This window comes from Physeter macrocephalus, chromosome 17 (genome assembly GCF_002837175.3).
Source record: "Physeter macrocephalus isolate SW-GA chromosome 17, ASM283717v5, whole genome shotgun sequence".
In the NCBI taxonomy this organism is placed as follows: Eukaryota; Metazoa; Chordata; class Mammalia; order Artiodactyla; family Physeteridae; genus Physeter; species Physeter macrocephalus.
In genome coordinates this window covers 6,490,858-6,513,789 of record NC_041230.1, presented here as the reverse complement: position 1 = coordinate 6,513,789, position 22,932 = coordinate 6,490,858, and the positions used below count along the sequence as shown (strand labels likewise).

The 22,932-nt window shown below is 54.1% G+C and overlaps 1 protein-coding gene across 4 annotated transcripts; it reads right to left on the bottom strand.

Annotated features, from left to right (window-relative positions):
• Positions 1–431: 431 nt before the first annotated feature.
• HPN (hepsin) lies at positions 432–22,926 on the bottom strand. 4 transcript variants are annotated; one of them, XM_055079113.1, is made up of 13 exons: positions 22,783–22,926; positions 22,149–22,218; positions 16,143–16,244; positions 16,013–16,054; positions 5,582–5,711; positions 5,390–5,512; positions 5,212–5,252; positions 4,768–4,933; positions 4,476–4,666; positions 1,664–1,759; positions 1,328–1,470; positions 981–1,145; positions 432–763 (listed from the first exon to the last, which is right to left on the bottom strand). In XM_055079113.1, the coding sequence occupies exons 2-13, from the start codon at positions 22,162–22,164 to the stop codon at positions 725–727; spliced, it is 1,254 nt and encodes a 417-aa protein (XP_054935088.1). In that variant the 5' UTR covers positions 22,165–22,218; positions 22,783–22,926; the 3' UTR covers positions 432–724. The 4 variants fall into 4 exon arrangements, with proteins under 4 accessions (XP_054935088.1, XP_054935089.1, XP_028333956.1 ...); XM_055079114.1 differs by lacking the exon at positions 16,143–16,244; XM_028478155.2 differs by lacking the exons at positions 16,013–16,054; positions 16,143–16,244; positions 22,149–22,218; positions 22,783–22,926 and adding exons at positions 11,044–11,085; positions 11,174–13,818.
• Between the last annotated feature and the right edge of the window lie 6 nt (positions 22,927–22,932).

Genomic DNA, 22,932 nt, shown 5'->3' with positions numbered 1-22,932 from the left:
CCAAAGCCGTCCAGGGAGAGCCAGGCCTGGGACTTTTTTGCTGTAGCTGATGGGAAAGAAGCATTCTTTTTGCACTGTGGCTGTTAAGTCATCCATGGCATATAAGAGTTTCGGTGGGTTGGAGGGACATCTCTGTCTCTGATTGTAGGGGAGCCTGCTTGGAAACGAAGCTGACACAGAAAAGCAGATGTGAGAGAGGAAGTGAGGCACAGTCCTGATGAAAAATATTCAGCAGCTGGATCCAGCAGTACCTGAAGCCAGACGCTCCAGAGCATTTCCAGTTAGGTGAACCAATTAAGATATTTTCTTTTAAGCCAGCGGGAACTGGAGGATCATACTCCCTGTCTGATGTTTGCCAGGCCCAACTGCTCTCTTCCATCCCCCCAAAATGTCCTCATTTGCTGCTGACATTTGCAAACTCAGAGACCACATTAATCAAAACCATCTTTATTATTTAAAGAGCATCCTGTCATCAGGAGCACTAGATGGGACTCCCCAGACGGCAGAACAATATTTACATGGGGGTCAGAAGGGTGAGGCTCGGGTGGTCCCAGGGCTGAGTGGGCCCGCCACTGTGGAGGACCTTGGAGGGAGGGTATCCTTGGACCTGTGGGCTGGGCCCAAGAAGAAAAATGTTCCATCCCAGGGTGAACCCCATCATGTGGGGCTGGAGCCACCTAGATCAGCTTGGGCCCTGCAGGCGTGCACAGCGAGAAGCCACAGGTCAGAGCTGGGTCACCATGCCGCTGGCTTCGGAGTGAGTCTGGGGAAAGACAACTAGGGGCTTCCAAGGTCTGAGAGGCTTCCCCCAAAGTCCCACAGCTGAACTCCCCTCCCCAGGAGCCCTCTGAAGGCTATCCGTTCCTTAGGGCCCCCTCTTCTAAGCCTGAGCGTTGGTTTCTGGAAAACCCTGGCTCCCTTTCCCCCTCAGAGTCCCAAACCCTCCCACCCTCTGGCTCCCATCTGGGCCCAAATTTCACCTTTATGGCCTGGAAGATCCACTCCCGGAAGTCACTGACTTTGGTGTAGACGCCTGGCTTCTGGGCCAGGGCACAGCCGGTGCCCCAGCTCACGATGCCACACAGCCGCCAACGTGGCGTCCGAGAGATGCTGTCCTCACACACGAAGGGGCCACCGCTGTCGCCCTGGTGGGGTACGGAAGGCCTGGCTGGAAGCCAAGGTGGCTGGCGGAGAGCCCCTCCTCGGATGATCGTGGGCTGTGGTCACAGAGCGCTCTGGCCCTGAGGTAGTGAGCCTGACCACCCACTGCCATGTGTCTCCGCCCCCGGAGAGGCGGGGGCCCGGGCTGCCCCTCGCCGTCCCTCACCTGGCAGGCATCAATGCCACCCTCAGGATAGCCGGCACAGAACATCTTGGGTTTGATCTGGTTCCCGTAGAAGTCGGGGCCGTTGCAGACATCACTGCTGATTATGGGGACTCGGGCCTCCTGGAGTACCCCCGCCTGTTGGCCTGGGGGTGTGCAGGCAAGGCTGGACGAAGCTGGGGAGCATGCACACCCCCCCTTCCTTCCTGGTGCCCACCCGGGCTCCTTAGTGCCCCTACACCCCTGGGCCATGAGGCCTTCAAGCAGGCCAACGGTCCTTCCCCAGCCCGGATCACAGTCTCCCTTAACAGTGGCTTCACAGGCAGAGGACGAACTCACCGTAGTACTGTGTGTTGCCCCAGCCAGTCACGGTGCAGATCTTGCCGTCCACTAGGGCCTGCCCGGCAGCCGGGAGGCACACGGGCTGGATGTACTCTGTGAGACAGACCACGCTGGTCCCACCCCTGCCGGCCTGCCCCCCCTGGTACAGACCTCAGTCCAGCTGCCCCCGGTGCCCCCGGCCCACCCTTCCCTCTGTTCTTTTACAACAACAACAGCAGAAGTTGCCTTCTACTGAGAGTTCACTATGTACTAGGCACCTTCCTGGGTGAGTTCCTTTAATATCCCATCAGCCCAGGGAGGTAGGAGCTATTAGTACCCCATTTAAAGAGGGGAAAATAAGGCCATATCATTTGTCCAAAGCCTCAGAATGAGTCCATGAGTCGATGGCAGAGCCAGAATTTGAACCCAGCTTGGCCCAAGTTCCAAGCCTGTGTTCTTAACCATGGCCCATGGGGCTGGCCCTGCCTAGAGGGTACCTCTGTGAGAAATTTTACAAGGTACTGTCTTGAGATGCTGGACTTCCACCTGTCAAAAAAAATCATCCTAATAAACACACCAGTCCACCCTGTCCACAGTAAGAACGGCATCCCTGACACATGACTTCCTTGTGCAGTGCACAACCCACACCAGTGGTCCTGGCAGCCCTACCTGCTGCCTACTGGTGACTTCACCTCCCTGAGCTCAGAGCTCTCAGGTGTAAAATGGAAAGAATAATCATTTCCCCCCAGAGGTGTATAGTGAGAAATCGGTGACGCGTCGAATAGCATGCCTGGCTGATAGGAAATGCTCACGTAACTAGTAATAGTAAAAAACAACGACAATAGCAATGATTGTTAATATTAACTGAGTGCTGGCATTGCTGTAGGCTCTTGACTCAGATTAACCCTTTTCATCATTTCAATAACCCTCGGAAGTCATTTTAACAGATGAGGGAAACTGAGGCATGGAGAGGTGAAGCCACGCACCCAAGATCACAGAGCTGGCAAGTACCTGACCCCAAAGCCCATGCTGTTACCCCTCAGCCATGTGTCTCAAACCCAGGCCGCTCCCACCCCATCCACCTGTGCCCCATGGATACCTCCCCACTTCAATCTTTCTAACCCTCTCACTCCATTCACTAAAGAGAAGGGTTTATTTTGTTTTAAAGAGAAACATGTATCATTCAATACTCTGTAATGACCTATATGGGAATAGAATCTAAAAAAGAGTGGATATATGTGTAGGTATAACTGACTCACTTTGCTGTACAGCAGAAACTAACACAACATTGTAAAGCAACTATACTCCAATAAAAAAATTAATTTAGAAAAAAGAAAAACATGTATCGCTCCCTTGAATGGAAAACCAGCATCATGGATCATTCAAAAGAAAAATAACCATAAAAATAAGAAAAATGCAAACCAAATAGTACTGACTTCCCTGGCAGCACAGCCAGGGGCTTACAAGCACTGATTCCAGTGCCAGGCAGCCTGGGCTCAAACCTTTGCCATTTGCCAGTTGTGGTAACTGGGGGCATTATGTACCTTCTCTGTGTTGGGACCTTTCCCCTTGTAAAAAAACAGGATCATAAGAGAACCCACTCTCCCCGGGCTGTTGGGACAATGAAATGAGTGCATGCTTGGGACATGCTGAGGGCAGTGGCTGCACACAGGAGGAGTGTGCAGGTGTTGAAGTTCATCCTATCATCATTATTATTGTATTCTTTCATTATTATTATTATCATCATACTGTTGCCTGCTGAAGGATCATCATCATCGCTATTTTAACTTCGTTATCATCACCATTACTATTTTTTTTTATTTTTATCATTATTATTACTATTCCTACTACAGAGTGGCCTTCTGAAAGCTGAAGCCCCCGGCCTGCTCTTAATCCAAAAGGCATGTGTAGATGAGGTATTAAAGACACACTGGCACCCAAGTGAATCTGTCTCATTGAGAGCAAGGAAATGCTCCAGAGAACTATAACACGGATAACGCCTGACTTGCTGATTTATTCATATACTTAAAATTTTTTCATTTCATTTTTTTGGGGGTGGGGAGTAACGACTTTTCTGAGATATAATTCACATACCACACAATGCACCCACTTAAAGTGCACAAGTCAATGTTTTTTAGAGAGGTTTTAGATGTAGGTACTAGCCTGCCTGGCAACAGGAAGGTGCAACCACCATCATAGTTGATTTTAGGACATTTCCATCACCCCTTTTACCTATGACCTCCCGACATCCCCATGCCCCGCCTCCCCCGCCCTGGGGAACCACTAATCTACTTTCTACCTCTACAGGTTTGCCTGTTCTGGATATTTCATATGAACGGGATCATACAGTATGTGGCTCTTTGGGCCTGACTTCTTTCTCAGCACAGTGTTGTCCAGGGTCATCCATTGTGCACCATGAATCAGGACTTCATTCCTTTTTACGGCCTAGTATCATTCCATTGTATGGATCTAGCACGTTTAGTTTATCCATGTGTCAGATGGTAGACGTCTGGGTTGTTTCCATCTTTTGGAATAATGCTGGTCTGAACACTCGTGCACCAGTTTTGGTGTAGCTATGTGTTTTCATTTCTTTTGGGTATGTTCCTAGGAGTGGAATTGCCGGGCCAAATGGTAACTCTGTGTTGAACTGCTTGAGGAATTGCCGCATGGTTTTCCAAAGTGGCTGTACCAATTGTCCCCATCTAATGAATGTCCAGTGTGTGCCCCTCAAGATCATGTCCCTCATCACCATGGATTCCTATGCCCCAGCCCCGTCCTCTGTCCTCCTGGCCCCTGGTGTCCCCAGGCCAAGGAGCAGCCCCAGACTTACCTGTGAGGGGCAGGGAGCTGGAGAGGTGGACCAGGGCAATGTCATTGCTGTTCTCCTCGCTGTTGGGGTCTCGAAAGGGGAGATAGCCCCCGTGGTAGATTACTGCCTGCACCCCCAGCTGCACGCCATGGGGCGAGGTCTGGGCCACGGCACCGGCAAACACTCGCCATCGGGACAGGACCCGGTTCCGCCTACCAGGGATAGGAGGGGAGGGTGGCAGCCTGCTTGGGCACAGCCTCCCCAACCCTGCCGCTCCCCAGCCTCCCCCCTCAGTGCCGTGGGAGACACTCACTCAGGGAAGCAGTGGGCGGCTGTCAGCACCCAGTCTCTGGAGAGCAGGGACCCCCCACAGAGGTGTGCTCCATCGTAGCGAAGACTGACTTGCCATGGCCACCTGCCCAAGGTGGTGTCCTGGCCGCCCACGATGCGATCGACGGGCAGCTTCCTATGGCCACAGTCTGTGGGAGCGGGGGGCAGTCAGGGGCAGTGGGAGGCCTGGACCCCCTGCCTTAGGGGGTCTGAGAGGTCATGCGCCACTCTGTGAAGAGTGAGTGGACACGATCCTAACCTGAGGGGTCTGAGGGACATGGCTCCACCCTGGGGGAAGGTGTCTGAGGAGACACAGCCCCATCCTTGCAGGATCTAAGAGGATAAGGCCTGCCTGGGGGTATCTGATGGGACGTGGCCCTGCCCTCGGGGGGGTCTCAGAAGAAGACTCTGAGTTTCAGGGTCTCACCTTGGCAGACGGTAGCCAGGAAACGACCCCTGGGACAGTCGCTGTGGGAGAGACAGGGATGGGGACACAGAGGGAGACAAAAAGAGAGGCCAATTAAGACGCAAGAAAGGCACAGCGGGGAGCACAGGTGTGCGTGCCCGGGGCAGTGTGCGCCCTGCCTGCCCGCCGCCCTCCTCACCACACGGAGAGGACCTCGAGCAGCCTCCGGGCGTGCGGCAGCCTCCCCTCGTCCACGCAGAAGAAGCCCGACGTGCCGTTGGCGCCTGCCGTCCGCACATCCAGCTCCGAGTGGGCCAGCGCCCTGGGCGGGGCAGGGGTCAGGCCCGCGGCCCCGCCCCCCCGCCCCCCACCCCCAGGGGCACCCCGGTACCTGAGGAAGCCCATCTCCTCGCAGCTGAGCCCCGCCACCCTGGCGTTGGAGCGCGAGGAGCACAGCAGGCGCCACGTGCCCTCCGTCTGGTCAAACACCGTGAGCCGAGCGTCGGCCGGGCCGACCTGCACTGCAGGGCGACAGGACCGCCGCCTGGGTCACCTTCCTGCCCGAGCCCTCCTGGCCTCTTCTCCGACCCCGTGGGTCTAATCCTGAATCCTGGCAGGCCCGATGGCACCACCCCGGGCCCCCCACATTTGTGACTGCGTCTGGAAGGGCCCATGACTCAAGTTGAACCAAAGATCGGGGTCTCTGGGACTCTGGCTGCCCCTCCAGGGGGAACCAGGGGGCTTCCTCCTACCACTGGGATTCCTAAGCTGGTTGCCCATGAGCTGGAAGTCTGGAACTCTGCCAGGAGATTTGGGAAGAGGGAAACTGTTTTAACCAAGCTCTCAGGAGAATGGCATGTGAGGTTGGGTCTGCTTGGGCCCATCTTTGCCCCCAGGAGGGGAAAAATGAGCCAATGTGGAGGAAAGGCAACAGATTTCTGATAATATTTTTTTTTTTTTTTTTTGGTACGCGGGCCTCTCACTGCTGTGACCTCTCCCGTTGCGGAGCACAGGCTCCGGACGCGCAGGCGCAGCGGCCATGGTTCACGGGCCCAGCCGCTCCGCGGCACGTGGGATCTTCCCAGACCGGGGCACGAACCCGTGTCCCCTGCATCGGCAGGCGGACTCTCAACCACTGCGCCACCAGGGAAGCCCCTGATAACATTTTTAAAGCCCCTTGATGGAGTCAGGCTTGAAGAACCCCCAGAACTGTTGCTTAAGTGAGTCAATAATTTCCCTTTTTGTTTAGCCAGTTTCTTAGATTTTCCGTTTGTCTTTTGCAGCCTGAAGACCCTTGACTAATACATCACGGTGGCAAAATATTTAAATAGATTTCCTATAATCTTAAAAAAAAAAGAGAGAGAATAGCTATCTTTTTCTGCAGGACTTGTCAGAGCCTTGAATACACACTAAATTGCATGATAATTCTCCAAGCAGAGGATGCAGTATTCATTCATTCATTCAACAAGTGTTAACTAGACACATACTCCATGCCCAGTCCTGTGTGGGATGATGCCGGGGGACATAAAGATGACCAAGACAGCCCTGGGCTGTGCCCTCACCAACCGAAGTCCACCAATGGGGGAGACAGACAGCAGTAAAAAAATCACCCAACCAAACACAGCATCACCAACTTTGAGAAGAGGTAGGGCGGAGATACACAGAAAGGCTGGAGAGAGCTTATGGGGGATTCCTCCTGCCTGGGGCTTACTGTGTTGAGAAGTGATGCTCCCCTCAGCCCCTCACAGGCTGCTCCACACATGGTCAGAGGACCCTTTTCCACACCTAAGCCAGGTCACAGCCCTTAGCCGTATTTATTTACATTTAGCAAACACTCAGTATGTGCCAGGCTCTATTTTGGGCAATGAACAAATCAGACAAAACCCCCAGCTCTGCGGAGCTCAAAGGCCAATAGGTGAGATGCATAACAAACAGGACAGAGAGGTCAAATAGATGGTGTGTCACAAAAGAAGGCGCCAGGGAGATAAATCAAGCTTGACAGAGGCAGGGGAGTGCTGGCATTGAGGGGAGGGGAGGTTGCGCTTTCCAACAGGTGGGCAGGGAAAGCTGCACTGAGAAGGTGGTATGCAGACAAAGATCTGAAGGAGGTAAGAAGACAGGTGAGGGAACAGAGAACCAGGCCAAAGGAACTGCCTAGTGCAAAGATGCCAAGGTGGTGGTGGTGGCAGGGGGGAGACACGGGGGATGTTTAAGGAACAGCAAGGAGGCTGGAGCAGTGAGCTAGGGGAGGGGAGATGGGAGACAAGACTAGATTGACACTAGGACTTTGGCTTTTACCAGGAGTTAGATGCAGCCAGAGGAGGGCTCTGAGCCAGGAGGGCCCTGGTCTGACTCAGGGGTTCACAGGCTCCCTCTGGCTGTGTGTGGGGAGCAGACTGTAGGGGCGGGATGGGAGCAGGGAGACCAGGGAGGAGGCTGTGTGATGGTCCAGGAGGGAGAGCATGGAGGCTGGGCCAGGGTGGGGGCAGTGGAGGAGCAGAGTTTAGATTCTGGATAGACTTTGTGGGTAGAGCCCACAGGGTCTGCTGAGATTGGATGTGGGTGTGAGGGAAAGAGGGTCTGAGGGCAATTCCAGGGTGTTCGGCCCGAGCCGCCAGAAGGATGGAGCTGCCACTGACTGAGATGGGGAAGGTGGGGAGGAGTAAGCTTGGGGAAAGATCGGCTGTGAACCCCTTTTCTCCTGAGCCTCCGGAGTGGCTGGTGTTCTGAGAGCACATTCTGGGAACGTGAATCTGGTGCAAACTCAGTTTTGCATCCTCGTAGGAAGAACTTGGTGAGGCCACACCCAAGCTGAGCAGTCTTCCCACAGCCCCACAGATCTGGACGAGGGGAGGCAGGAATTCCAGGGAGAACCCTATCCTGCTGAGAACAGAGACAGGCAGACACAGGATGGGCATTCAGGCCTGAGTGACTCCAAACCCCAAGCTTTTAACGTTGCCCTAGACAGCCTCTCAAGTGACTTCCCTCCTGAGGGTTAAACAATAATGGCACAGTAATAATAACACTGGCTATGTTTCCTGGGGATGTCAGTGGGCTGACCCCATGCTATGTGTCATATCTGGGGGGTTCTTTGAATCCCACCACCATGCTGGAAGGTAGAGACCATTTCTATGCCCATCTTGCAGATGGGGAAACTGAACCTTGGAGAGGCTATACTTGCCCGGGGGAATATAGCCAAGAACCTGCAAAGCCAGGATGTGAACCCAGGCCTGCCTACCTGCAACTCCCTGCTCCTTCTGTGGCTCTCATATGGACCCTTACCTGTCCCCACCCTAAATATACTCACCCACAGCCTGGACTAGGAGCTTCCTGGCTGGCTTGCCTTAGTCATGGCCTCCAGGTGGGGGCCCAGGGATGCCTGGTACCTCTGCTGGGTGGTGCCAGCAGAGTCCCCAGACCAAGACTTGGGGTCTGAAACACAAACTGCGGGTGGGAGTGAATTCTTATTTTTAAATGCCTTCTCAGTGCCCCAGGAATATGATTTCCAGGAAGTGTGAGGTTCTAGGAAAAAATTATCACTTTATGGATGGATTTGGAGAGAGGGGGGAGGGAATATCAAATGCCCCCTCCAAGTATTTTTAAAACTATATTCTGTGCCACTGTTTCTCACTTCTAAACTCTTTATTCTTGTTTATATTATTTTAAGCAATGCCAAAAGTATGTTCTGGGTCACCTGGTTTGCCCACCAAATTGTCTGATATATTTAGAGGTGTGAAAATCCCAGAAAAGTGAGGTGGGGATATCATTTCTGGGTTGTTTTTGTTTGTTCGTTTTGTAATTTCCCAATGTGTTTGAAAAACCCGAGTATAATGGAAGGGCACGGTGCTGGCGCTGGCCAGAGCCAGGTCTGAATCGTGGCCTAATTACTTTCCAGCTGGAGGCCCAGGACAAGTTGGTTCATGTCGGCAATCTGTCCCCATGCTTATTCATTAAGCAAAGGTTTCCTGAGCACCTACTATGTGCCGGACACTGTCTGGGGCAGTAAACAAAATGCCCCTGCCCTCCTGAAATTCACCAGGAGTAAATCATGAACTGCCAGTGTGAGGAGGGTTTTGCCAGGGGCAGCAGGATGGCTGTGGGGAACGGGGTGGCGGGTGGGGGGGCGGTCTGGAGCCTGGGGGCAGAAGGGCCCTGCTCAGGAAAGGTACAGCCTGAAGCATGAGACACAAAAGCCCATGTAAACCAAGTTGGCTGAGAGTCAAGTGTTGCACGGATCATTACCTCCTCTAATTCTCACTCCCAGTTCCAGATGAGCACTCTGAGAACCAGAGAGGGCAGGACAGGTGTGAGCCTCAGCTCAGCAGTGACGGTGCAGGACCCTGAAACCTGCCTCGGGGTGTGAGAGGGAAAGAAGGTGGTGCAGGGAGGGTCCTTCGAGGGCGTGAGAGCTGCCCACGCGCTGGAGCCTGAAGGGCACCGGAAGCAAGCATGAGGGGAGGATGGAGAGGGGCCCACACCCTAGGAGCCTTGGAGCCTGGCTTCCTTTTAGCCCAGTGGCAGTAGTGAGCTTCCGGCAAGTGCATGACCCCTCTGCCCTGCCATTTATTCAATGTGCGGACTTGGACAAGTCAGTTCACTTCACTGGGCCTCAGTTTCCCCATCTGCAAAATGGGGATGATGATAATGGCCCTGACTTCACAGGGCTCTTGTGCAAAGACTGCAGCCCGGGCCTGGCATGTGTTAGCCGTCACTATGGCAACTCACTTGGCTGTTTCTTGAGAAACAATAGAGTATAGTAGTTCTACACAAGAGCTGGATCCAGGCTGCCTGGTTCCGATCCCAGTGACCTGAGGCAAGTCACTTGGTCTTTCCAAGCCTCATTTCCCCATATTAAAATGGGCTGTGGGGAGGATTTAATGAATCAATACCTGCAAAGCCCTGAGGCCTGTGCCTGGCACATGTAAATGCTCTCTAAGTGTCAACTGTAGTGGTTGACCTTGATGGTGGCTTTCCTTGTCGTTGACCTTGATGGTCGCTTTCCTTGTCTAGATGTTCATTTCTGCTCTTAATGTGAGCTGAGTCCTTTATGGAACTAGATGAGGTTTGTGGGAGTGAAAAATGCATCCCATCACCCAACTTCCCCACTCTTCCTGCTGCCCTGAGCCACAGAACGGCAGCTTGGAGTTGGCATTTGGGAAGATTCATTCATTCCACAATGAGTTTCTGCATCTATTTGTGTGGCCACTCCTTCCCACCTGCATGCAGATACATCTCTACCAGTCAAGTCAAAGAGCTATTCGTGGCCCCATCATTTACCAGCTGCATGTCCTCTCTGGTCCTCACTTTCCACATCTGTAAATGGGGATAATAACAGCAGCTACCTCCAAGCAGGGCTAGAAAAAGGTTGGCTGAATTCATACAGTACCTCTCAAACATGTTTTGACCACGTTCCGCAATAAGAAACACATTTTTACATCATGATGTAGCCTTGAACGTCTGTTTTCTGGGGTGAACTATGGCATTGCTCTAAGCCTCAGTTTCCCCATCTGTAATATGGAGAGAATAACGGTCCCACCCTCATAAAACCAAAAGAAAAGCTTAACAGGACTTCTTCTTACTGAGAGAGATGCACTCTGATTTTTTTAATCTATTTCATACTTTTTAAAGTGTGGTTTTCAGCTCACTAATTTCATGAGGCACTAACGGGTAACGCATTTAGAGTCTGAAAAACACTGGGTTAGACAAGTGAAGCGTTTGGAGCAACAATACGAGTGCAGTGCGTGAGCACTACCAGCATTCCTGCATTCATTCAAAAAAATCCTTGCATTGAGTTCCCACCAGGTACGGGTTTCCTCCAGGGCTCCCCAGAGGGTCTCAGCACGCTCTACTCACCCGGATACAGCGGCTCCTGATCACTCCTGAGTAGAACGGTCACTGCAGAGAAGGCAGAGGTGAGGGCAGGTAGGCTGGGAACTGCAGGGGGCAGGGGAGGGGAGAGGCGCAGGGGTCCGTCCACTCTCACCAATGGCCCAGGACGCTGCCCCGATGCCTGTCAGGAGCAGCACGGTCCCCACAGTGAGAGCTGCCACCTTGGGTCCAGAGCAGCATGGCACAGTCCGGCCACCTGCAATAGACACCATGCCGGGGCCACTGCCAGGTCTGTCCTCATTGTGGCAGGATCTGAGCAGCTCTGCCCTGCCCCCAGGCCAACTTAGCACGCCTGAGCCTGCCCTGCCCTGGACCCAGTTTCCTGGGGTGAACAGTTGGCAGGGCTGTCCCTCCCCTGCGGCGAGGACAACCAGGTGTCCAGCCCCCCAAGGGTTCCAGCTGGGAAGAGCCGGGGCTGGGACAGCTGCCACCCTCCCTGCCTATATTCCTGGCACTTAAGGGATTTCTCCTCCCCAATGACGCTGCGCTTCTGTATTTCCTTCATCACGTTGTGTCGTCTCTTCTTGAACGTCTTCTCACTTCTGCTAACTTTCCAAGAGGTTCTTGGAGGCTCTTGGGGGCTGTGACCCCTGACCTTTGCCCTCTTGGCAACTCTCTTCCCTGCTGTTTGGCATTTTCTCACTGCCTCACTTCTCTCTGCTATACCAGACCCTCTGCCCCTGGGAACCCCCCAAAACCAGACCTCTCCCAAAGGACCCAGCTCCAAGGTCAAATTTGCCCCTGGAGGTTGAGAACCTACATTTGGAAATTTGCCAGCCTCACTTAAAAATATTGGCCTTGGACTTCCCTGGCGGTCCAGTGGTTAAGACTCCGCACTTCCACTGCAGTGGGCACAGGTTCGATCCCTGGTCTGGGAACTAAGATCCTGCATGCCATGTGGCGCGGCCAAAAATATATATATATATTGACCTTACCCATTCCTATGTGGGACCTTGGGCAGGTGGTGTCACCTCTTTGAGCCTCAGCTTCCTCATCTATTTAATGGGCATCCACCTAGCACACACCTCTAAGTATAATGTTTTAAAGTTCTTTTAAACAATAATAATAATAACCATACTCTTATCACATGTTTTATGTGCCAAGCACTGCTCTGAACGCATTAACTTATTCAGTCCTTATCTAAGTTATGATTCCCATTTTTCAGACAGGGAAAACTGAGGCTCAGAGAAGTGGAGTCACCTGCCCAAGGTGACTGAGCCAGGAAGAGGCAGTGCTGAGTCCTGAACCCTGGGCAGATTTGGCACTGGGGTCCAAGTGTATAACCACTAAGCCATGCCACCCCTCCCTGTGCTATAGTGCCTGGCATATAGCAAGTTCTCAATAAATGCTTTTATTTATTTATTTATTTTTTGTTTTTTATTGGTCAATAAATGCCTTTAAATCATTAGAGCTGTGTGGTCCTGGGCAACTCCCTTCACCTCTCTGGGCCTCAGTTTTCTCATCAGTAAAATGGGGCTTTCTTCATTCATTGTCCTATTGAGCATCCACTGTGTACCTGGCACCATTCTAGGCTCTGGAGACACATCCCAAAACAAGACAGATGAGATGCTGGTTCTCATGGAGCTCACATTCTCATGTGTGTAAAGTGAGGGGAAAACCAAAACAAGTAAACAAGTAAATGAACTTGATAATTTCCAGATCGTGGCAAAGTCTATGAAGAAAATGATGTGGGCTGGGGGTGGCAGTGTTCTGTGGGGTGTTCAGGAAGGGCCTCCCCAAGCAGTGACTTTTGAGCGGAGACCTGAGGGGTGAGACCAGCCAAGCAAAGACCTCCCGTGGAAGGGCACAGTGGGCAGGGGGGACAACACAGGCAAAGTCCCTGAGGCAAGAATGAGCATATGGTGGGTTAGAGGGCAAGAGAGGCCACTGATGTGGCCAGAATGGCATGAGCTTGGGGAAGGCAGTAGGGCCAAAGCTGGGGCCAGCTGGGGAGGGCCGGCAGCCCCCAGAGAAGAGGGTTTTTATTCCCAGTGCAACAGGGGCCCTGGGGCCGAAAAGCCAACCCTTTTGCTAGGGATCGGGAGGACCAAAGGGAAAAGGCAGCTGAAAGCTTTTGCTGGGCCTGGCATGCACCCGACTGCCCTTGGCATCTGCAAGGCCCCCCCAGGGCTGCAGGACCTCCCAGCTTTGCCATCTGTGCCGTGGCAGTACGGCTGATGGGCACAGGGCCAGGCCAGCACCCGGAATGGAGCAGGAAGCAGTCCAGCACCTTCCTGGGATGGCTACTGTCTGAGTGCCTTAAGAATTTGAGAGCCCAGCCACTCCCGCCAAGGTGCTCCTCCCTCCAAAGAGGCCCCAGTGGACCAGGCCAGCCCAGCCCTGGCTGGCTGACCCCTTCCTGTCTCCCTGAAGAGAGAAGTCCCCACCTCCACCCCCATCCATCTTCCTGGTTCCAGTGGGAGGTCTTGGCTCCCCTAGCCGTCAGGCTCGTCCTGGTTCCTTTGTGTTCAGATGTGCCTGCAGAGCTTTGGGCCACTCAGAGCCCAGCCCAGCTGCTGGGGCAGGAAGCATTGCCACCCTGTGTCTCTTAAGGTGAGAGGCAAAACCTGCTTTCGTGCCTTCCGGTTCAGGGGACTTCGGGCAACCCCCAAACAGGTGTCTCTGGTGGGACAGCAAGCATCCTCACTCTGGGTCCCTGGCGTGAGAGGCATTCTCACCGCGTATCTTTGCTGAGGCAGGAAAGCGTCCTCACTGTGTGAGAGGAAGCAGCATCCTTGTGACACTCCTCAGGGCTGGGTAAGCCAGGACCCCCCCTGGTTTGCCCACCAAATTGTCTGATATATTTAGAGGTGTGAAAATCCCAGAAAAGTGAGGTGGGGATATCATTTCTGGGTTGTTTTTGTTTGTTCGTTTTGTAATTTCCCAATGTGTTTGAAAAACCCGAGTATAATGGAAGGGCACGGTGCTGGCGCTGGCCAGAGCCAGGTCTGAATCGTGGCCTAATTACTTTCCAGCTGGAGGCCCAGGACAAGTTGGTTCATGTCGGCAATCTGTCCCCATGCTTATTCATTAAGCAAAGGTTTCCTGAGCACCTACTATGTGCCGGACACTGTCTGGGGCAGTAAACAAAATGCCCCTGCCCTCCTGAAATTCACCAGGAGTAAATCATGAACTGCCAGTGTGAGGAGGGTTTTGCCAGGGGCAGCAGGATGGCTGTGGGGAACGGGGTGGCGGGTGGGGGGGCGGTCTGGAGCCTGGGGGCAGAAGGGCCCTGCTCAGGAAAGGTACAGCCTGAAGCATGAGACACAAAAGCCCATGTAAACCAAGTTGGCTGAGAGTCAAGTGTTGCACGGATCATTACCTCCTCTAATTCTCACTCCCAGTTCCAGATGAGCACTCTGAGAACCAGAGAGGGCAGGACAGGTGTGAGCCTCAGCTCAGCAGTGACGGTGCAGGACCCTGAAACCTGCCTCGGGGTGTGAGAGGGAAAGAAGGTGGTGCAGGGAGGGTCCTTCGAGGGCGTGAGAGCTGCCCACGCGCTGGAGCCTGAAGGGCACCGGAAGCAAGCATGAGGGGAGGATGGAGAGGGGCCCACACCCTAGGAGCCTTGGAGCCTGGCTTCCTTTTAGCCCAGTGGCAGTAGTGAGCTTCCGGCAAGTGCATGACCCCTCTGCCCTGCCATTTATTCAATGTGCGGACTTGGACAAGTCAGTTCACTTCACTGGGCCTCAGTTTCCCCATCTGCAAAATGGGGATGATGATAATGGCCCTGACTTCACAGGGCTCTTGTGCAAAGACTGCAGCCCGGGCCTGGCATGTGTTAGCCGTCACTATGGCAACTCACTTGGCTGTTTCTTGAGAAACAATAGAGTATAGTAGTTCTACACAAGAGCTGGATCCAGGCTGCCTGGTTCCGATCCCAGTGACCTGAGGCAAGTCACTTGGTCTTTCCAAGCCTCATTTCCCCATATTAAAATGGGCTGTGGGGAGGATTTAATGAATCAATACCTGCAAAGCCCTGAGGCCTGTGCCTGGCACATGTAAATGCTCTCTAAGTGTCAACTGTAGTGGTTGACCTTGATGGTGGCTTTCCTTGTCGTTGACCTTGATGGTCGCTTTCCTTGTCTAGATGTTCATTTCTGCTCTTAATGTGAGCTGAGTCCTTTATGGAACTAGATGAGGTTTGTGGGAGTGAAAAATGCATCCCATCACCCAACTTCCCCACTCTTCCTGCTGCCCTGAGCCACAGAACGGCAGCTTGGAGTTGGCATTTGGGAAGATTCATTCATTCCACAATGAGTTTCTGCATCTATTTGTGTGGCCACTCCTTCCCACCTGCATGCAGATACATCTCTACCAGTCAAGTCAAAGAGCTATTCGTGGCCCCATCATTTACCAGCTGCATGTCCTCTCTGGTCCTCACTTTCCACATCTGTAAATGGGGATAATAACAGCAGCTACCTCCAAGCAGGGCTAGAAAAAGGTTGGCTGAATTCATACAGTACCTCTCAAACATGTTTTGACCACGTTCCGCAATAAGAAACACATTTTTACATCATGATGTAGCCTTGAACGTCTGTTTTCTGGGGTGAACTATGGCATTGCTCTAAGCCTCAGTTTCCCCATCTGTAATATGGAGAGAATAACGGTCCCACCCTCATAAAACCAAAAGAAAAGCTTAACAGGACTTCTTCTTACTGAGAGAGATGCACTCTGATTTTTTTAATCTATTTCATACTTTTTAAAGTGTGGTTTTCAGCTCACTAATTTCATGAGGCACTAACGGGTAACGCATTTAGAGTCTGAAAAACACTGGGTTAGACAAGTGAAGCGTTTGGAGCAACAATACGAGTGCAGTGCGTGAGCACTACCAGCATTCCTGCATTCATTCAAAAAAATCCTTGCATTGAGTTCCCACCAGGTACGGGTTTCCTCCAGGGCTCCCCAGAGGGTCTCAGCACGCTCTACTCACCCGGATACAGCGGCTCCTGATCACTCCTGAGTAGAACGGTCACTGCAGAGAAGGCAGAGGTGAGGGCAGGTAGGCTGGGAACTGCAGGGGGCAGGGGAGGGGAGAGGCGCAGGGGTCCGTCCACTCTCACCAATGGCCCAGGACGCTGCCCCGATGCCTGTCAGGAGCAGCACGGTCCCCACAGTGAGAGCTGCCACCTTGGGTCCAGAGCAGCATGGCACAGTCCGGCCACCTGCAATAGACACCATGCCGGGGCCACTGCCAGGTCTGTCCTCATTGTGGCAGGATCTGAGCAGCTCTGCCCTGCCCCCAGGCCAACTTAGCACGCCTGAGCCTGCCCTGCCCTGGACCCAGTTTCCTGGGGTGAACAGTTGGCAGGGCTGTCCCTCCCCTGCGGCGAGGACAACCAGGTGTCCAGCCCCCCAAGGGTTCCAGCTGGGAAGAGCCGGGGCTGGGACAGCTGCCACCCTCCCTGCCTATATTCCTGGCACTTAAGGGATTTCTCCTCCCCAATGACGCTGCGCTTCTGTATTTCCTTCATCACGTTGTGTCGTCTCTTCTTGAACGTCTTCTCACTTCTGCTAACTTTCCAAGAGGTTCTTGGAGGCTCTTGGGGGCTGTGACCCCTGACCTTTGCCCTCTTGGCAACTCTCTTCCCTGCTGTTTGGCATTTTCTCACTGCCTCACTTCTCTCTGCTATACCAGACCCTCTGCCCCTGGGAACCCCCCAAAACCAGACCTCTCCCAAAGGACCCAGCTCCAAGGTCAAATTTGCCCCTGGAGGTTGAGAACCTACATTTGGAAATTTGCCAGCCTCACTTAAAAATATTGGCCTTGGACTTCCCTGGCGGTCCAGTGGTTAAGACTCCGCACTTCCACTGCAGTGGGCACAGGTTCGATCCCTGGTCTGGGAACTAAGATCCTGCATGCCATGTGGCGCGGCCAAAAATATATATATATATTGACCTTACCCATTCCTATGTGGGACCTTGGGCAGGTGGTGTCACCTCTTTGAGCCTCAGCTTCCTCATCTATTTAATGGGCATCCACCTAGCACACACCTCTAAGTATAATGTTTTAAAGTTCTTTTAAACAATAATAATAATAACCATACTCTTATCACATGTTTTATGTGCCAAGCACTGCTCTGAACGCATTAACTTATTCAGTCCTTATCTAAGTTATGATTCCCATTTTTCAGACAGGGAAAACTGAGGCTCAGAGAAGTGGAGTCACCTGCCCAAGGTGACTGAGCCAGGAAGAGGCAGTGCTGAGTCCTGAACCCTGGGCAGATTTGGCACTGGGGTCCAAGTGTATAACCACTAAGCCATGCCACCCCTCCCTGTGCTATAGTGCCTGGCATATAGCAAGTTCTCAATAAATGCTTTTATTTATTTATTTATTTTTTGTTTTTTATTGGTCAATAAATGCCTTTAAATCATTAGAGCTGTGTGGTCCTGGGCAACTCCCTTCACCTCTCTGAGCCTCAGTTTTCTCATCAGTAAAATGGGGCTTTCTTCATTCATTGTCCTATTGAGCATCCACTGTGTACCTGGCACCATTCTAGGCTCTGGAGACACATCCCAAAACAAGACAGATGAGATGCTGGTTCTCATGGAGCTCACATTCTCATGTGTGTAAAGTGAGGGGAAAACCAAAACAAGTAAACAAGTAAATGAACTTGATAATTTCCAGATCGTGGCAAAGTCTATGAAGAAAATGATGTGGGCTGGGGGTGGCAGTGTTCTGTGGGGTGTTCAGGAAGGGCCTCCCCAAGCAGTGACTTTTGAGCGGAGACCTGAGGGGTGAGACCAGCCAAGCAAAGACCTCCCGTGGAAGGGCACAGTGGGCAGGGGGGACAACACAGGCAAAGTCCCTGAGGCAAGAATGAGCATATGGTGGGTTAGAGGGCAAGAGAGGCCACTGATGTGGCCAGAATGGCATGAGCTTGGGGAAGGCAGTAGGGCCAAAGCTGGGGCCAGCTGGGGAGGGCCGGCAGCCCCCAGAGAAGAGGGTTTTTATTCCCAGTGCAACAGGGGCCCTGGGGCCGAAAAGCCAACCCTTTTGCTAGGGATCGGGAGGACCAAAGGGAAAAGGCAGCTGAAAGCTTTTGCTGGGCCTGGCATGCACCCGACTGCCCTTGGCATCTGCAAGGCCCCCCCAGGGCTGCAGGACCTCCCAGCTTTGCCATCTGTGCCGTGGCAGTACGGCTGATGGGCACAGGGCCAGGCCAGCACCCGGAATGGAGCAGGAAGCAGTCCAGCACCTTCCTGGGATGGCTACTGTCTGAGTGCCTTAAGAATTTGAGAGCCCAGCCACTCCCGCCAAGGTGCTCCTCCCTCCAAAGAGGCCCCAGTGGACCAGGCCAGCCCAGCCCTGGCTGGCTGACCCCTTCCTGTCTCCCTGAAGAGAGAAGTCCCCACCTCCACCCCCATCCATCTTCCTGGTTCCAGTGGGAGGTCTTGGCTCCCCTAGCCGTCAGGCTCGTCCTGGTTCCTTTGTGTTCAGATGTGCCTGCAGAGCTTTGGGCCACTCAGAGCCCAGCCCAGCTGCTGGGGCAGGAAGCATTGCCACCCTGTGTCTCTTAAGGTGAGAGGCAAAACCTGCTTTCGTGCCTTCCGGTTCAGGGGACTTCGGGCAACCCCCAAACAGGTGTCTCTGGTGGGACAGCAAGCATCCTCACTCTGGGTCCCTGGCGTGAGAGGCATTCTCACCGCGTATCTTTGCTGAGGCAGGAAAGCGTCCTCACTGTGTGAGAGGAAGCAGCATCCTTGTGTCACTCCTCAGGGCTGGGTAAGCCAGGACCCCCGAGCTTCCCCCTGAGGCTCTGCTCTCTGTTCCTCCAAGGGCGCTAGGCTGCCCTTGTCTTCTCACTGGACAGTTCTTCTGTCCCCACCATTTGGCTGCAAAACCCTCCCAAGTGACACCTTTGGCTCCTTGTCTCTAAAACTCCGTTCAAGCTACAGCTCCGTGTCTGTTTTCATTGTACACAACTCCAACTTCCTGAACGGAAGTCTCTCCGCGTCTGATTTCTGGGACACCGCCCGTGCCTGATTCTGATTCTCCCCCTACTTCTCCATCTCCTCCACACGCTCCCTGAAATCTGGGGTCCCCAGGGCGGCCATGGCCTCCTCCCCCTCATGCCTCCCCACTCCCGTCTGTCTTACCCACCTCCACAGCCTGTGTCCCTTTTCTGTCCCCAGACCTGGACTCTCCTTTGTCCTAGATCGGGGGTCCTGCAGTCTCTTAGATGCCTCCCACTTGAATCCCCAAGGTCCTTCACACCTCCCAGGTCCCATACTGGCCTCAATGTCTCCCCAGATCCCCAGGTCCCGTCTCAGAGGCCCTCATCCTCAGGACTGTCCCTCATCTGCAGGACGCCTCCCTCCCACCACAGCTACAGGCCTCCTGCGTGTCTCCTGCCCACTCTCTCCTTCCCTGATCCCACCTCATCCAACCCCTGGGCTCAGTCTCTCCTTCTGGCCCAGCCTCCACATGGAACCCCAGGGGATCTTCCTAAACACCAAATCCAACCTGTCCCTACCCTCCATGACTCCCCAGTGCTCCCCAGGACAGAGTCTAAAGCCCTCAGCCCGTGGTGCCAGCCCCTCTAGGATGTAAGCACGGCTATTAGAGATTTGGGGGTTGAATATGCTTTCCTAAATTCCCACCCAGCCATATGGGTCCTTATCAGACAACTGATAAGCGGTTCCAAAAAGCAACCAAAACGACAGGACTTAACAAAGAATACCCACCAGCGCCATCTTGTGGAGAGACCCGGCACTGCCCAGTCATGGGTCAGCTTCTCACCAAAGAGTCCTAATGGATCTCAATCACCCTCCCAGCTCCATTTCCAACTTTACCGACAGAACTACCAAATTAGCTACGTGCCACTGCACACCCGGCAGATTGTCACCCCAGCTGTTAGCCTTGCTCTTCCCTCTGCCTGGCACGCCTACCTACTCCCTCCTCATCCTGAGTGTCAATTCAGATATCACCTCCTCTGATTGTAAGTCTCCAGGGAGCACCAAGAACCTCGCCTTAGGTGTACTTCAACAGCAGAATGGGGCTTCCCTGGTGGTGCAGTGGTTAAGAATCCGCCTGCCAACGCAGGGGACACAGGTTCCATCCCTGGTCCGGGAAGATCCCACGTGCCACGGAGTAACTAAGCCCGTGCGCCACAACTACTGAGCCTGAGCTCAAGAGCCCGCGAGCCATAACTACTGAGCCCATGTGCCACAACTACTGAAGCCCGCACGCTTACAGACCATGCTCCGCAGCAAGAGGAGCCCCCACTCGCTGCAACTAGAGAAAGCCCGCGCGTAGCAACAAAGACCCAACGCAGCCAAAAATAAATAAATAAACAGATTTATTTATTTATTTTTAAAAAACCCAGCAGAATGGTAACACAAACATTAGCACAACTGCAGCCACAATGGTTCTCAGAAGCTACACTGACCTTAGCCCTGTCCTAACCCCATCCTGCAGTTTCCTAAAATCCTTGCAACTGTTAATGAGGAAGGTGTCATTATCACCATCCCCAATTTACAGATGAGGAAAGGAGGCCCAGAGAGGTGCAGCCACCTACCCGGGGTCACCCAACAAGTAACCACAACACCAGAACTTTTCAGCATTCGTGTCTAGGTTTGAAACGACAGCAGGACTCCCCTCCAAGGCCAGGCCCGAGCTGCCTGGGGATGCACTGAAGCCCACTGTGCCTCGGTTCTCTCTGTCCCCAGGTCAGTCTCTGGCCATCCTTCAGCACATGCTCTGCTTTTCATCCCTGGTTCGTTCACCCATAGGCCCCAGGCCTGGTGAGATCCCTTTAGTGGGCTCCAGGAAGGAATGGTTCCAAAGGTGCAGGGCTCTGGTGCCCACCTGCTCAGCAAGGGCACAGCACCTTCTCCCGAGCCACTGGGAGCCTGGATTTACTCTGGGCCACAGCTGAATGATTTGGGCCCTGATTTGCTAGCTGTGCTGAGACCCAAAGAGGCCAGTGATCTACACCCCTCATTTCAGCCAACACATTCAGTGCTTCCTGCCTATCACGGCATGTAAATCCTCACACCATCCTCTGAGGTGGGCACCAGTACTGTCTCCATTTTACAGAGGAAGAAACGAGGCCCAGAGAGGGTAAGTCGCCTGTCCAGGGCCTCACAGCTAGAAAGTGATACTGCCTGGGACCAAACCCAGCTAGCCTGGTTCCAGGAAGAAGAGAGGGTGTCAGCCCCAGCTGGGGAGCATGGAAAGGAAAGGCCACCCCTAACTGGGCCCTTCCAGCTGGCTCCCAAGTGTGGACGAGGGTAAAAAGGAGCCAGGGTGTCTGGAGCCCCTGCCAGGGGCTTCCATGAGCCCTCGAGTGCCCGCCGCTCCGAGGATGTGGTTTCTCCCCACCATCCCTGGAGCAGTTTCTCTGTTGTCTCTCCCCTTTCCATCCATCCGGACCGAGTCCAAAGTCCTCCCTCTGCTGTTTTGCCCACAGTGTGAGGAGGTGGGAGGAATGCCTGGAATCGGTGGGGGTCTTGGGTCCCAGGACTCCAAGTCAGCCGACCTCTTCCACGACAGCTCTGGTGCACTGCATTTGTCTTACACGCTGAGCCCCATGCTGGTGCCTTGTGTGTGTTCCGTGCTCCCAACAACCTCACGGTAGGTAGGTAGGTAGGTAGGTAGCATTAGAATCCACGCTTGACCCAGGGGGGAAATGAAGCCCAGAGGAACGACGACACTTTCACAAGATGGCACAGCAAAAAAGTGGCAGAAGCCAATTCGAATGCAAGCCTGTGTAGTTGACTCCAGAGTGTGTGTCCTTAACTGTGATAGCTAGTCTCCCCGCCTTGGCCCCAAGTAGAGGACAGGTCCAGGGGTAGCTGAGAGATCACTGGGGGATGAGGGGAAACTGAGGCAAGGAGCCAGGAAGGTCATATGGGGTGGCAGGGAGGCAGGTGGTGGCATAGCCCCACAGAAAATTTGGTTAATAGTTAACGAGGTGGAGGAGGCTTCAGAAGCGGGTGGGGATGGGCCCCAGGAGGGGTGCCAGAGAGAGGGGGCTCCAAGGGGGTGGAGGGTTGGGAAGAAAGCACAGAAGGAAGGGCGCCAGGCAGAGCCAAAGTTGGGGCTCAGGGAAAGGGGGACTCACCCTCCTTCTCCGCCATGTCACGGCCTCTAGTTAATGATTCCCCGGCTGACCTCCTGGGCCGGGGCGGGACCTGTGGAGAGATGAACGGGGGGAGGCAGGGCCTGGGGGAGCCCGGGCCAGTCCCTGTGCCCCCAGTCCCAGGCGCCCATCCAGGGAGGCTGAGGGACTGGGCCCCAGCCAGAGCACGCCGTGATCACGGACACAGACTGGGCTGGGTTCAAGGATGGGGTCACAGTGTGACCAGCAGCCAGGGGGATGCCTGGATTTGTAGGCCTGGAGGACCCCATGCCTGGGCCTGGGTGAGGAGGAGACTAGGGGTCTGAACTCCTGGGTCTGAGGGAGGAGAGCTGGGGCCTCAACTCCTGGGTCCTGGGGAAAGAGAGGTTTGGGGGCCAGCCCTCCTTCAGAGGAGGGGCACAGGGGCCTGGACTCCTGGGTCTGAGGGAGGAGGAGACTGGGGCCGATCTTGGAATCTGAAGAAGAGGGGGCTGGAACTCTGAGGTCCTTGGGGAGAAGCCTGACAGCCCACTCTCCGGGTCCCTGGGAGCCCTTCCACTGGGAGCTGAGCATTAGGGCGGGTTGGGGTGAGGGGGCCCACGTCCTGGGGACTGGAACTGAGGACCCCGGTCCTTACCCTGGGGTCCGGCAGGTGGGGGCGGAGCTGAGAGATGGTGCCGGTTTAGGGTCAGTCTCCGGGCCTGGGCAGGAGCATGGTGGCCCCTCAGCAGCGGCGGCCCCAGAGGCAGCGGCGGCGGTGGCGCGGGGCCTGCTAGGCCTGGCTGCC